Source organism: Apodemus sylvaticus, chromosome 5 (genome assembly GCF_947179515.1).
Source record: "Apodemus sylvaticus chromosome 5, mApoSyl1.1, whole genome shotgun sequence".
In the NCBI taxonomy this organism is placed as follows: domain Eukaryota; kingdom Metazoa; phylum Chordata; class Mammalia; order Rodentia; family Muridae; genus Apodemus; species Apodemus sylvaticus.
In genome coordinates, this window is record NC_067476.1 from 50,142,622 (window position 1) to 50,156,460 (window position 13,839).

The 13,839-nt window shown below is 37.6% G+C and overlaps 1 protein-coding gene across 5 annotated transcripts in view; it reads left to right on the forward strand.

Moving 5' to 3' along the window:
• Window positions 1-13,839, forward strand: part of Ubr3 (ubiquitin protein ligase E3 component n-recognin 3) — a 151,511-nt gene that overhangs the window by 37,093 nt on the left and 100,579 nt on the right. For all 5 annotated transcript variants that reach the window (XM_052182654.1, XM_052182655.1, XM_052182657.1 and 2 more), the window contains exons 6-8: window positions 6,704-6,770; window positions 7,856-7,986; window positions 10,012-10,240. In XM_052182654.1, the coding sequence (XP_052038614.1) occupies window positions 6,704-6,770; window positions 7,856-7,986; window positions 10,012-10,240 (427 nt within the window). The remainder of the gene's footprint in view (window positions 1-6,703; window positions 6,771-7,855; window positions 7,987-10,011; window positions 10,241-13,839) is intronic.

Below are 13,839 nucleotides of genomic sequence, written 5' to 3' on the forward strand. Positions count from 1 at the left end.
TGCATGAAGTCCTAACAAACCTTTTTTTGGACCAGAGAGATGACTTGTTGCTTAACAGCACTGACTGCTCTTACAGAAGACCTAGGCTGGGTTTCCAGCACCCTATGTGGTAACTCACAACTGTCTGTAACAATAATTCTTGGGAATCCAATATTCTCTTGTGGCCACCACAGGCACATACAAATATGCAGACAAACACTTGAACACGTAAAATAATTTTTAAAAGTTCCCAATATTCTTTCTGGGAGTGGTGGTGTATACCCCTAATTCCCAGCACTTGAGATGGAGGTGGCTGAATCTGGAGCTCCAGCCCATCCTCAGCTACAGTGAGTTTGTGAGTTTGAAATTAGCTGTAGTACACAAGGCCTTTATCTTAATGTGTGTGTGTGTGTGTGTGTGTGTGTGTGTGTGTGTAGTCTTCAGACACACTAGAAGAGGGCATTACATCCCATTACAGGTGGCTGCTGGGAATTGAACTCAGGATCTTTGGAAGAGCAGTCAGTGCTCTTACCCACTGAGCCATCTCTGCAGCCCTTAAGCAGCTTTCTTAAGCAGTTTTAGGAGTCAACAGAGGTTAAATGAAATGCCTTGGATTGCTGCCCTTCTCTTCAACTGACAGATTTCTTCCCTGCTTTGTGTTTTTGAGTCTTGATGTAAAACAGTTTTATATTATAATGGCATGATGAATCTTTAAGTTTTATTCTCATCCTTGAAGATTTCCTTTGGATTTTACTGTTTTTTTTTTTTCTTCAGGTTTTTGAAACTTTAATAAGATTTTAAAAACATGACTTTGAACTGAAACCATATACATTTTGCACACAAATATTGTAATATGAATCAACTCTAACTCCATCTGAAAGCATGTGAATCAAAGTAAAGTTTTAGAAGTTAGTAATTCACATTTAAGCAAGTTAGCGCCTTGCTGAATTCAGCCTTTGTAAAAAAGAGACTTAATGCATATTTTAATGGTACATTGTGACTGTGTACCAATTATTGATATTTCACCTTCTTAAACAAGAGTACATTCTTGAAAGTTGGTAAATAACGGCAAACCTCCTATGACATGTGAAATTTCCAATGGTAACAGTTCATTTTGTAACATAACACTTTCTATAGATTTCTTTCCTATCTTAAAATTTTAAAAGCAGTCATTGTAAGGATTGTATCAACATCAATTTAGCAGAGGAAGATCAAACTTTATTGAAACTGCTCACATACAAAATACATCACACTATAACCAAACAAATGTCAACATAAAATCCAATCTGTTGTCCCTAATATGTACAGGGAATATTGCTCAAGAGCAGCTACATTACAAGGTCATTCTACCTTGGTTAATTATCTACAGAATTTTAAACTGAACAGCTTATGGATGTGTGCAAGGTACCCATTTCTGTTTTCAGATACTATACATTCCCAGAATAAATAGCTAGAAATCAACATGACTGTTTGGCAATACTTTTTAAAAGACAATTTAATATTTGTGAAATCATGTACAGTTTGTTGCCATTTTATATGCTTATTTGCAAGGAAAACTAAATGAAAAATGAAAATTCAAAGAAACAAATTTACAAAGTACTCCAGAGGCAGAACTTTGGTTTGTATGACTCTGTACAGAATCAGTGGTACCCCTACTCAGAGTTATTTTTTAGGAAAAATATAACATCTCTGAGTGAAGGTCCTTCCCGTATTTTTCTTACTTTCGTAGCCTCCTTTGTCAAGTATTGTTGTATTGAAGCTGTGTATATTCTCCATTGTCAGTTTTTTTTTTAACAACTATAGGTTTACTTGACGTTTTATGAAGTTTATATTATTTCATGTGTCTAAATACACCAGAAAAGAAAAAGACAACCTTCAGTTGAGAAATGAATTTGAAGATTGATGAATCTGTTTTTCCTGGGGCTCTTGTAGGATTTTTGTTCAAAATAATTTGGGCTTAACTATGTTCATGTATTTGTGATGGAAAACCATGGTAGTGGTGCTAAATGTACTTTTTTTTCTTAAACTAGATACGGGTTTGTAGTGGAATAGCTAGCTGTAGTATGCTTTCCTTAAAACAATGACTGCAGAGGTCTGACACTGATTTCCTCACACGTGTACAACTTACTTACTTAGTCCTCTTTTGTTAGGTGGTGACAACTTTTTTTTTTTTTTTTTTTTTTTTTTGGCTACTGAGAAAAACCATTATGGAGCTGGTGAGATGGCTCAGGGTAAAAGTGCTTACAGTCTAAGTCTGATAACCTGGGTTGGATCCTAAGAGCCCACATAGTGGAAGGAGAAAATTGATCCCTTGGGACTGGGAGATGGCTCAGGGATTAAGAGCACTAGCTGCTTTTCCAGAGGATCTGAGTTGGGTCCCCAGCACCCACATGATGGCTAACAACCATATGTAACTCTAATTCCAGGGTTTTTGATGCCTTCTTCTCATCTCCATGGGCATTGCACACATGTGATACAACATCCATAAAATAAAATAAAAATAAATATTCAACTCCAACCTTCCCCTGAAAAACCCCTGATTATTATTATTATTATTATTATTATTATTATTATTATTATTTCTTCTTCTTCTTCTTCTTCTTCTTCTTCTTCTTCTTCTTCTTCTTCTTCTTCTTCTTCTTCTTCTTCTCTCTCTCTCTCTCTCTCTCTCTCTCTCTCTCTCTCTCTCTCTCTCTCTCGCTCTTTCTCTCTCTCTCTCTCTCTCTTTTTTTTTAATAGACAGGGTTTCTCTGTCCCTGGCTGTCCTGGAACTCACTCTGTAGACCAGGCTAGGCTCAAACTCAGAAATCCACCTGCCTCTGCCTCGTCTCCCAAGTGCTGGGATTAAAGGTGTGCTCCACCATTGCCCGGCAACCCCTGACTTCTTGTGTCTTGCAAGTTATTCTCTCTCTCTCTCTCTCTCTCTCTCTCTCTCTCTCTCTCTCTCTCTCTCTCTCTCTCTCTCTGTGTGTGTGTGTGTGTGTGTGTCTTTCTCTGTCTCTCCCTCTCTCCCTCTCTTTTTGTCCCCTCTCTATCCTCTCCTCTCTTACACACACACACACACACACACACACACACACACACACACACACACACACAAGATAATAACCCCCCCACAGTGATAGATATTGTTTTTGTTTATTTCTTTCAGTATTCTTGAACTGAAATTATTTCTATTAATGAATTTTAAAGACTGTTGGCTTATGCATTGTCAAACTGCTCTCTAGGAGTTACTGCTGTAATACCTTCAGCCATCGGTTTGCAGGAGTACTCATTGTCCCACAGGTTTAGCTGCATAGTCTCCTTTCCTAGCTGTGTGTGGTATCTGCCATGTGGTTAAGTCCAATTCAGTGAGCCGTGTTTCCAGATTTTGGCCTTTGCGCCTTGACCCTATGTCGTCTTTTCTCATTTCTTCTGTTCCCCTGAGTTTAGGATAGAACCCAAACCTTTCCCATGCTATACAAGCATACTACTATTGAATTATTCATCATACCCATGTTTTTATTTTTTTGAATGACTTTTTCTTCCTAATTCTACTTGTACTTTAGCATTGCAAGCACAGGAAATGTATAGAACTTTGTAACACCTTACTGTCATGATGTTGATAGAAGGTATCCCTTATATAGGAAGTTTATAGCTGAAAAACATGAAGTACTTCTAACAAAATGTCAGTTTAGTTTAGAAGTTGTTGATTCCTTTGCAGGAGTAGTTCCTGGATTCCCTTGTTTAGGTGTAGTGAATCATAACCTTTAGAGAGAACAAAAGCTCCCTTAGTTCTGCGATCAAAGTGGCAGGAACCCTTCCAACTGTGTTTTATTTGGAAATAACTACCTGTACCCAGGACCCTTCCCTTCCTTTCCTTTCCTTGTCTTGTCTTTTCTCTCCCCTCTTCTGCTCCCTTCTCTTTCCCTCCTTTCCCCTCCCCTTCTGTCCCCTCCTCATCTGGTTCTCACAGAGCTCTGGCCTCTGTTATTCTTCCTTGGACACTGGGGTCTACACTGTCTTTGTTAATTAGCTTTCTCATTCTATTGTACAGTATCAACATCCTCTGAGACAGTCTTAAACTATCCCATGATTTTGGCCTAGCATCCAAATTAAACCCTCAGGTATCAATTATCACTTATATATTTCTTTGGTTATAAAGTTGACTGGCTTGTGAAGGACTTGTTCCTTGGTGCTCTCCCTAATTAATCCATTTCATTTGTAGTATAAGGTTTTTCACAAATGTGTGCATCACAAGTGAGCAGAAATTGCCTGCATTCTTGTATTTCTTTTCCCAAAGCATATTGTTATTTTTTACAATGTTAGTTCCAGCTTCTAATGTGTTATCTTATTTTTCAGAATTTGATCCTTCCTTTTTGTATGTGTGGTATTCATATGTTCTGGTTTGCTTTCTTCTCCTGTGATAGATGCGATGACCACCAAACTAGGGGAGAAATGGTCTATTTGGCTTATACATTCTGATCAGTATATTCCCTGTCAAAAGGAAAAAGGAGAGCTTACCCATGCTGTTAATGTTGATACCCAACTTATCCTGGAGAATCCCGTCCCCACTTTCAAAAGCTGGAATTATAGATAGGTTGCTATATTGACCTGGCATTTATATGGATCTGGGCCTCATGTGTGCCACTTTAACCACCGAATTATCTTTTTTAAGTTTTTGAGACAGGGTCTATGTATTTTAGGTTGGTTTTGAATTTAATAGGTTGCTAAGAGTAACCTCGAGGCCCTAATATTCCTGCTTCTACCTCCCCAGGGCCCAAAGGCTGACATTGTACACGCGCCCGCCATACCTAGTCTGTGCCGTGGGCGGTAGGGATTGAAGCCGCAATTTTGGTGTTTTTTTGTTTGTTTGTTTCTGTTTGTTTTTTGTTTTGTTTTGTTGTTGTTTGCATTTTTGTTGTTGTTGTTGTTGTTTTTTGAGACAGGGTTTCTCAGTGTAGTCTTGGCTTTTCTGGAATTCACTCTGTAGACCAACCTGGCCTCAAACTTAGAATTCTACTTGCTCCTGGGATTAAAGGCATTCACCACCACCACCTGGCTGAATTCAGAGCTTTGTTATGGTGGGTAATTACTCTACCAAGGAAACAAATTCCTTATCACTGAAATATTATTTCTTTAAAGTTTTTAAATTTTACCTGTGTGTGTGTGTGTGTATGTGTGTGTGTGTCTGTCTGTCTGTCTGTCTGTGTGTGTGTCTGTCTGTGAAGGTGGTGCATGTATCAGGGTGTGTCTGTGAGGTCAGAGGACAGTTGACTGGATTAGGTCCTTCTATCATGTGGGTTCTGGAGATCAAACTCCAAAGTTGTCAGTCTTGGTGGAAAGTGACTCTAGCCACTGAACCATCTCTCTGGCCACTAATTCGAGGTTTGAGCTCATTTTGTTTCACATTTTATGAAACCTTTCTTCTATTTATTTTAGTCCTCTCCCTTTCCTTCCTTTGTATGGTAAATTCTCTGGTTCTTTTAACTTCTTTATGCTTCATTGTTGTGTGTATAAGCGTAAGCTTAGGAAAGAGTTTATTCCATCTTATATCTTATGAATGGTAGTCAGGACAGGAAGCCAAACATGAACTTGGAGACAGGCGCTGAAGAAGAGGTCATGAAGGAATAGAATTACTGTAGTGTGCAGGCTGATTTCTTATTCCAACTGTTCAGGGGTGGTACTTGCTGTAGTAAATCATCAGTCAGGAAAATACTCAATGATCTTATGCCTACTAGACAACCTGATGGGGGACATTTTCTCAACTAAAGTTTCCTTTTTCAGTTTGACTCCTGTTAGACTATATTTGATAAAAAATAAAGATCAAAGGAAGGAAGAACAAAGCAAAGAAGGAAGGAAGGAAAGAAAGAACAAAGCAAAGAAGGAAGGAAGGAACAAAAAAAAGATTTTCTGAAAGAACCAGCAGAAAAGAAGGAAAGAAAGAAGGAAAGAAAGAAGGAAAGAAAGAAAGAAGGAAAGAAAGAAAGATTTTCTGAAAGAACCAGCTCCTGGTTTTGTTGATTCTTTGTATAGTTATTTTTGTTTCTATTTGGTTGATTTCAGCCTTGAGTTTGATTATTTCCTGCTATCTATTCCTCCTGGGTGTCTTTGCTTCTTTTTGTTCTAGAGCTTTCAGGTATGCTGTTAAGCTGCTAATGTATGCTTTCTCCAATTTCTTTTTGGAGGCACTCAGAGCTATGAATTTCTTTTCTTTAGCACCGCTTTCATTGTGTCTCATAAGTTTGAAACTAACAGAAGTTATGAACCAAATGGATTTAACAGATATCTATAGAACATTTCATTCTAAAACAACAACAAATAAGCCTTCTTCTTAGAACCTCATGGTATCTACTCCAAAATTGACCATATAATCGGTCATAAAACAGGCCTCAACAGATACAAAAATATCTGAAATAATTGAAATAATCCCATGCATCCTATCAGATCACCACAGACTAAGGCTGTTCTTCAATAACAACAAAAACAACAGGAAAGTTTTTATTTTAACATTTTGGAATACTCAAGAGTCTTTCCCTATAGGTCCAGATTATAGATGGTCATATTATAATAAGGCTATTTTACTATGGATTTCAATAAAATTGCATTAAAACATTTATTATAGTAGATACATAGAAGTGAATTATGTTGATCAGCAGTATTTAAGAATGTATATGTTACATTTATATAGAACATACACATTTATGAGCATGGCTATGGATAATGTTGACTTTATTTCCTCTAGGAGGACCAGGACGGGAGTCAAGGCTTGGGCAAGAGAAAGAGGGTAAAGCTAAGCAGTGGCACCAAAGGTATTTATCGTTTGTTTGCCATTTTGTTTTTTTGAGATAGGGTTTTACTACATCATCTAGACTAGCCTTGAAACTCACTGTGTGCCTACACTGACTGTGAACCCTCAGTCTTCTTGGCTCAGTCTCCTAAGTTTTACTGGGATGATAGCCGTGTGCCACTACACCTGGTGATAGTCTGTTTTTTCCTTTAAAAAATGCTTAAAAACAAACAAAAACTCTTAATATTTTAAAATCCTGGCTATAAGTGAGACCCAAGATCCTGTCTCAAAAATTTTTTTTTCAGAAATAAATAAATAAAAACATTTAAATTTTAAATTACTTGGGTTTTATGTTTTCAGTAGTGTTTAGTTTTAGTTTCAGATTTTTTACATTCATACCATGATATTCTTTTAAGGAAATGATAGTTCCAGAGTGCCTTATCTGAAACACTTGGGGCAAGTGACATGTAAACCCTGATTTTAGTGTTTAAATTTTTATTATTTTACCTGTATGGGTGTTTGGCTATAGCTATGTCTGTACACCATGTGTGCCCAGTGTCCGCTGAGGGTAGAAGAGGACATAGGGCCCCTGGAATTGGAGGTATGGATGGTTGTGAGTCACCATTGTGGGTGTGGGGAATTGAACCTGGGTCTCTGGAAGCACAGTTAGTTTTCTTAACTGCTGAACTCTCTTCCATCCCCAATTTTTGAGTTGTTTTTGGTCATTTGAAACAGAGTTGTACTGTATAGTCTTGGTTGTCCATGAGGTTTGTGTGCTCAAAACATTTCAGATTTTGTAGCATTTTCCATTTTGGATTAGTGATGTCAAATCTAAAATTTGAAACTCAGTAGAAATTTTAGGTACATGGCTATGTTTAAGAACAAGTAATACTTTTTGAGTAACTGCTTGTTATTAGCATTTTTAGGGTATTTAATGTTTTGGTATTTGTGTACTGTGGAAGTCGGTGACATTTTTAGTACAATAGTGAAAGAAGATCATTGAATTGTAGGTAGTTTCAGATGAGTTTGATGGACTGTCAGATTGTGTGGGAAGGTTTAAATGAGATGAGCAATGTAATTAGTGATAAATTTTCTCTTTCTTTACAGATCAATCCATAATGGATGTTTTGAAACATAAAAGTTTTTTAGAAGAACTATTGTTTTGGACAATAAAGTATGAATTCCCCCAGAAGATGGTAACTTTCTTACTCAATATGCTTCCCGATCAAGAGTATAAGGTATCTGTTACTTCCTTCCTTTTGAAACTTTGCTTTCATTGTTTTTTTTTTTTTTTTATTGTTTGATCTTTTTCTTTTGTTGCATTTTTTAGCGGAGGCTCATAACAACATAAGTACAAGGATCTATCATGAAAGCATATTTGTTATTTTCCTGTTTAAAAGTCTGCTCAGAATACACAGAATCTCAGCTTTCCTCAACTTAGCATTACTCAGCAGAATTCCACAGCATTGTCATTTCAAATTTAAAATTTGAAGCTATTATAAACACTGTGGTTTAAAGATATAAAATTTTACTTGCTCACAGTTACACATGAATTTTATCTTTGTTCAGTGAGGCCTACAACAAGATTTGAAGTTCTAGCTAGAAACCACTAGAGTAACATTATTATTATTTTTTTTTTCCTGGAGACAGGGTTTCTCTGTGTAGCCATGGCTGTCCTGGAACTCACTCTGTAGACCAGGCTGGCCTCGAACTCAGAAATCCACTTGCCTCTGCCTCCCAAGTGCTGGGACTAAAGGTGTGCTCCACCACCTTAGAGTAACATTATTAAACAAGTGCAACTCTGGGAGAAGGAAATGGTGGGAGATAAACAGTAATAAAGGCAAGTAATTGCAGAGGCAAGTCATATGTAACCCATGTGTTGTGTCCTTTGAAGGACACTTACAAGGCACTGTTATAACATGTAACCGGGTGATTGAGCTTACATTATTGATTAGCCTGGGTTATGTTGCTGATGGGAGAATAGTTACTAACCAAATATAAGTGGAGGGAGGTGTAGTTTCTAGTCCCAAATTGTATGGATCCACCTCTGCACCAGCACTGTATGGTTATGGTAAAATGACAGAACTCAATGTATCAAAGAATAAAACATGCAGTGGTCCTTTGAACATTAGGAGAGACACTCTCAAGTAGCATTATTTTGGGCCTTTTTGTACTCTAAACCGTGCAACAGGAAGTTTATCTGTGACCCAGACAGGAAATAACCCCAGCTATAATAGACACTGCAGGCATTCGGCTAGATTGCTGGTCAGCTTTCAGAGTGTTGGGGCATGTGGGGGGGCAGATTATTTCTTGTGGGGGTAATCATACCTCCATGATTATTTAGTAATGTTACTCTGCTGGTTTCTAGCCATGACTTTAGGTTTTATTTTTGTAGGTCTCATGGAACAATGATACTTTTTTTTTTTTGGATTTGGCTTTTTTGAGACAGGGTTTCTCTGTGTAGCCCTGGCTGTCCTGGAACTCACTCTGTAGACCAGGCTGGCCTCGAACTCAGAAATCCGCCTGCCTCTGCCTCCCAGAGTGCTGGGATTACAGGCGTGTGCCACCACTGCCCGGCTGGTACTTTTTGTGGGTTTTTTTTTTTTTTTTTTTTTTTTTTTTTTTTTGGATTTGGTTTTTTTGAGACAGGGTTTCTCTGTGTAGCCCTGGATGTCCTGGAACTCACTCTGTAGACCAGGCTGGCCTTGAACTCAGAAATCCGCCTACCTCTACCTCCCAGAGTGCTAGGATTACAGGTGTGCGCCACCACCACCCAGCATCCAGCTTATACTTTTTAAAAAAACAAAACAAAACAAAACAGGATTTCTCTGTGTAGTCCTGATTGTCCTGGAACTCACTCTGTAGTAGTGCCTTGAACTCAGAAATCTGTCTTTGCCTGCAGAGTGCTGGGATTAAAGATGTTCACCACCATCACCCTGCTAAACATAATTTTTCCAAAAAATGGATGTAACTTTGAGCAAGTAAAATTATATATTCGTAAACCATAGTTTATAATAATTTCCAAACTTAAAAGGATTAAAATGTTTATTATTAACTTTTAAAAACTATTAAAGTAATGTTTCATAAGAAGGTAAAATAATGATTTAAAATTATCATTATTTAATCATCTTTTCATTTGTATAACATCATTTGGTACTAACAGTTTTAAAAGCTGATTATAATACATGATATAAAATACTAACAGCATTTGAAATTTGGAGTTAAGCTGATGTTTTCTTGTTTGCTATTTAATAATTTTGCAGGTTGCTTTTACGAAAACTTTTGTTCAGCATTATGCTTTTATTATGAAAACACTGAAGAAAAGTCACGAATCAGATACCATGTCCAACAGAATTGTGCATATTAGTGTTCAGTTGTTCAGCAATGAGGAGCTGGCCAGACAGGTGACAGAAGAATGCCAACTCCTGGATATCATGGTCACTGTGTTGTTGTACATGATGGAAAGCTGCCTCATCAAAAGTGAGCTGCAAGGTAATCTCTAGTTACTGTCACTGGCTTGTCACTAGTGACTTTGTGCCACAGTTTACTTACATCCTTACACATAACTTCTGAAATGTTGTAAAAATAATGCATATTAGGAAAGTAATTATTTGATAGTTTATAGTTTAGTTTAAAGTTAAAGTCTTTCCTAGTTTAGTCCTTCACAAATAACAGTTAACACTTTGCTATGTATTTTTTTTTATATTTTTATGTGCTCTTACTTTATTTACTGATAGGAATACTTTAAAGAAGTGTTATCACAGTGTGCATGCATTTTAATAATTGAATGTTTTATCATGGCTAATCATGCTTTATTTTATTATTAAACATGCTCTATGTTTTGTTTCTTTTGTTTTATTTTTTGAGACAGGGTCTCATTATGTAGCTCTGACTATCCTGAAACTCACTATGTAGACCATACCAGCCTCAAAGTCTCAGAAATCCAACTGCCTCTGTCTCCTGAGTGTTGGGACTAAAGTTGTGTGCTACCATGTCCAGCATATGCTCAGTTTTAACTATAAATTTTGTTGCTGTCTGCCCTACATATTTTTATATAATTATACTTAAAATTTCTTTGAATTGGAATGAACTTTGCCGTGCCTATATGTTCTTAGGAGGAACTGTCATAGTAGTCTTTTATGTCTAGTGTATAGTTGCTGCTTCTTGACTTAACATTTCCACATCTTTCCATTCTTGTTGCCTTCATCTGCTCTCCCTTAAATAGTTCATGCCATTGAATACTTGCTGTGTATCAGGCACTGCGATTGAATACTGTAAATGTGTTGTCTTAGTTAAACTTCTGAGTTAAACATAAGATCATAACATCCTTGGAAAGTGAAGTTAATTCATTAACTATTGAATTAAATTGCCAACAAATGGCAGTGCAAAGAAGTATTTCATATCTCCTGATGTCAGAACTTTGATTCTGTGCCAGGACACAGACAGGCCTACAGTGAAAGACTGTCTTCACTTACTGACATTCAGAGCTAAACCTCACAACAAGCCGGCAGGGGAGATGGCTCAGTGGTTAACGTGCATGCCACACAACACAAGCATGAGGCCAGAATTAAGATCCTCAGAACTCACGTAAATGCAGTGGGTACAGTGGCCCTGTGGTTACCACTGGATGCAGCAGTGGAGACAGGATACACAAAGCAAGCTGGGCAGCAAGATAGAGTAGCCTCCTCAGCTAATTCTGGGTCTGAATAAGAGACCCTCCCTCCGTGAATAAGGTGGAAGAGTGATGCAGGGGGATTACAGTTTCAGTCTCAGGCTCCCTAAGGAGAGGTCTTATAAGTGGGCCTTGTTTTGTTTCTCCTTGCTGCTTTGGGTATATCAGTCATTTCCTGTTTTCTCATTGTACTTAGAGTTGAGCTGTATCCTGAAAATTACATGTGCTTTGTATAAGACATAAAGCCTTATATATAAGGATAGCTAAGTATTATGGCTACTATCTTTTTAGCATTCGCTGTATAAAACACTCCTCCTTCAGCCGGGCAGTGGTGGTGCACGCCTGTAATCCCAGCACTCTGGGAAGCAGAGGCAGGTGGATTTCTTAGTTCGAGGCCAGCCTGGTCTACAGAGTGAGTTCCAGGACAGCCAGTTTCTTCTATACAGAGAAACCCTGTCTTGAAAAAACAAATCCAAAAAACCCCAAAAAAACAACAAAAAAAAACCCCAACCCCCCCCCCCCCCAAAAAAAAAAACCAAAACTCCTCTTTCTTTTAACCCTTGGTGGGCGAGTGCATGTGCGAGCCAGAGGCCAACTCTGAACTTGGAGCCCGTGGATTGGCTAGACTGGCAGGCCAATGACCTCCAAGGAGCCAGCCCCACTCGTCTCCTCCTTGGGTCCCATGACTGCATGGCTGCCCCTGGCTTTTCCTGTGCTGTGGGGTCTCTTATCAGGCCTCATGTTTTTGTAGCAAGCACTTTGCCAACTGAGTCTCTCCCAGGCTCTTCCACCTAACAGCTCCTTAACTCATGAAGTGATTATTGTTACTGTAACTACAAAGGAAGCATTAATTTATTATTGTACAATATACCATTAATGTTAAACAATATACCTCTTTTGCTTTTTAGAAGAAAATTAAAAACTGTTGTGTTTTATGGGTTTTTACTGTATTCGCATGGCTCTTGAGCTGTGTACTTCCATTTTGAAATGCCATTTATAATCTTTTATCCGTGTCATTGATACTTGCTGCACAATTATACTTAGTAGACTTTCTTTCTAACAAAGTAGTGTTTAGATTCATAAACTAGAAAACATAGAACTTAGAAATATATCTATATTTGTGGCTCTCTGCCTTATTTCAGTGAGACAGGGCCTGACTGACCCAGAAACTCTTTGGAGCAGCTAGGCTGGCTGGCTCTGGGGAGCCACCTTTGTCCCGTGGCGCTGACATCACAGGCATGTGCAGTCATACTCAGGTTTTTATATTGGCACTGGGAATTTGAACTTGGGTCCTCACTGGCAAAAACAAGTGCTTGTGCCCACTGAACTGACTACTCAGCCATGTGATGTATTTTCTTGACTAACTCATTTAGCTGTTCTAGTTGGCCTTTAAAGAGGAGTATTCAGGAAAAAGGGTGGTGATTTTTGTCTCCCATTTTTTTTTAAAAAATAATTATACCAAAACAGTTCTTTATGTAAATGGTGTGACTCATGTGTGTACAGGTTAAGTATATTACAGAAATTATATCATCTTCCAGCCAAATTCTAAGGCTGTTATTAGCAACACTTAAGCTTTGCCGTGATTTTTGACATCACCTTCAACAGCAGCACACCGTTTCACATGCATATTTATTGCTTTCTCAAAAGTACTGCAACCTTTGTACATTTTTATGTTCACAGTATTAGAATGTGTCTAACTAAATTCCATTGAGTAGTTACAGAGATTATAAGATCTGTTTTTAAAACTTTTTAAAAATTCAAATAGCTTTTGTTTAGCCTTTGTATGAATTGTTACTAGGCACTATTCTATCCTATTTATTTAGTTTCTTGCAGTACTTGAGATCAAATCCAGACTTGTCTATGTCAGACATGTTTTACAATGAGACACAACCTTGGCCTCTAGAGAACGTTTAAACATTGCTTTACTGTTAGTAAATATTAGAGACAATACAATGAAGATTCACAGTGCCACAGCAACATCTAAAGAATAAAAGAAAAAAGCCTTCTAGTGGTCCAGAACCCTACCTATATGTTCACTTTGTTATATACATGGGTTTTTTTTGGTACACTTTTACATTTGTCTTGTAACTAATTTTTTAGTGTCTGAAATTTTACAATTTTTAGTTTGTGTAAAGTGGAATTTGGATTTATGTATCATATAGCTATAGAAATGTCTGCAGATACTGATAAGCACCAATTAATCTTCTATATTACAAATCTGACTATGTACCAGATCATATTCTTTGGTTGTTTGCATGTGTTTCCAACATAAAGTATTAACAGGAAAACTCCATATGTCTTGATACCAGTGTTGTCCAGCCTGTGAAGCCTACAGGTTATCTTGACTTTTGGTTTGCCTCTATGGATTCAGCAAACATTCAGAATGTCTCTTTTCCATCTGTCTTTACTCACTGTTAGC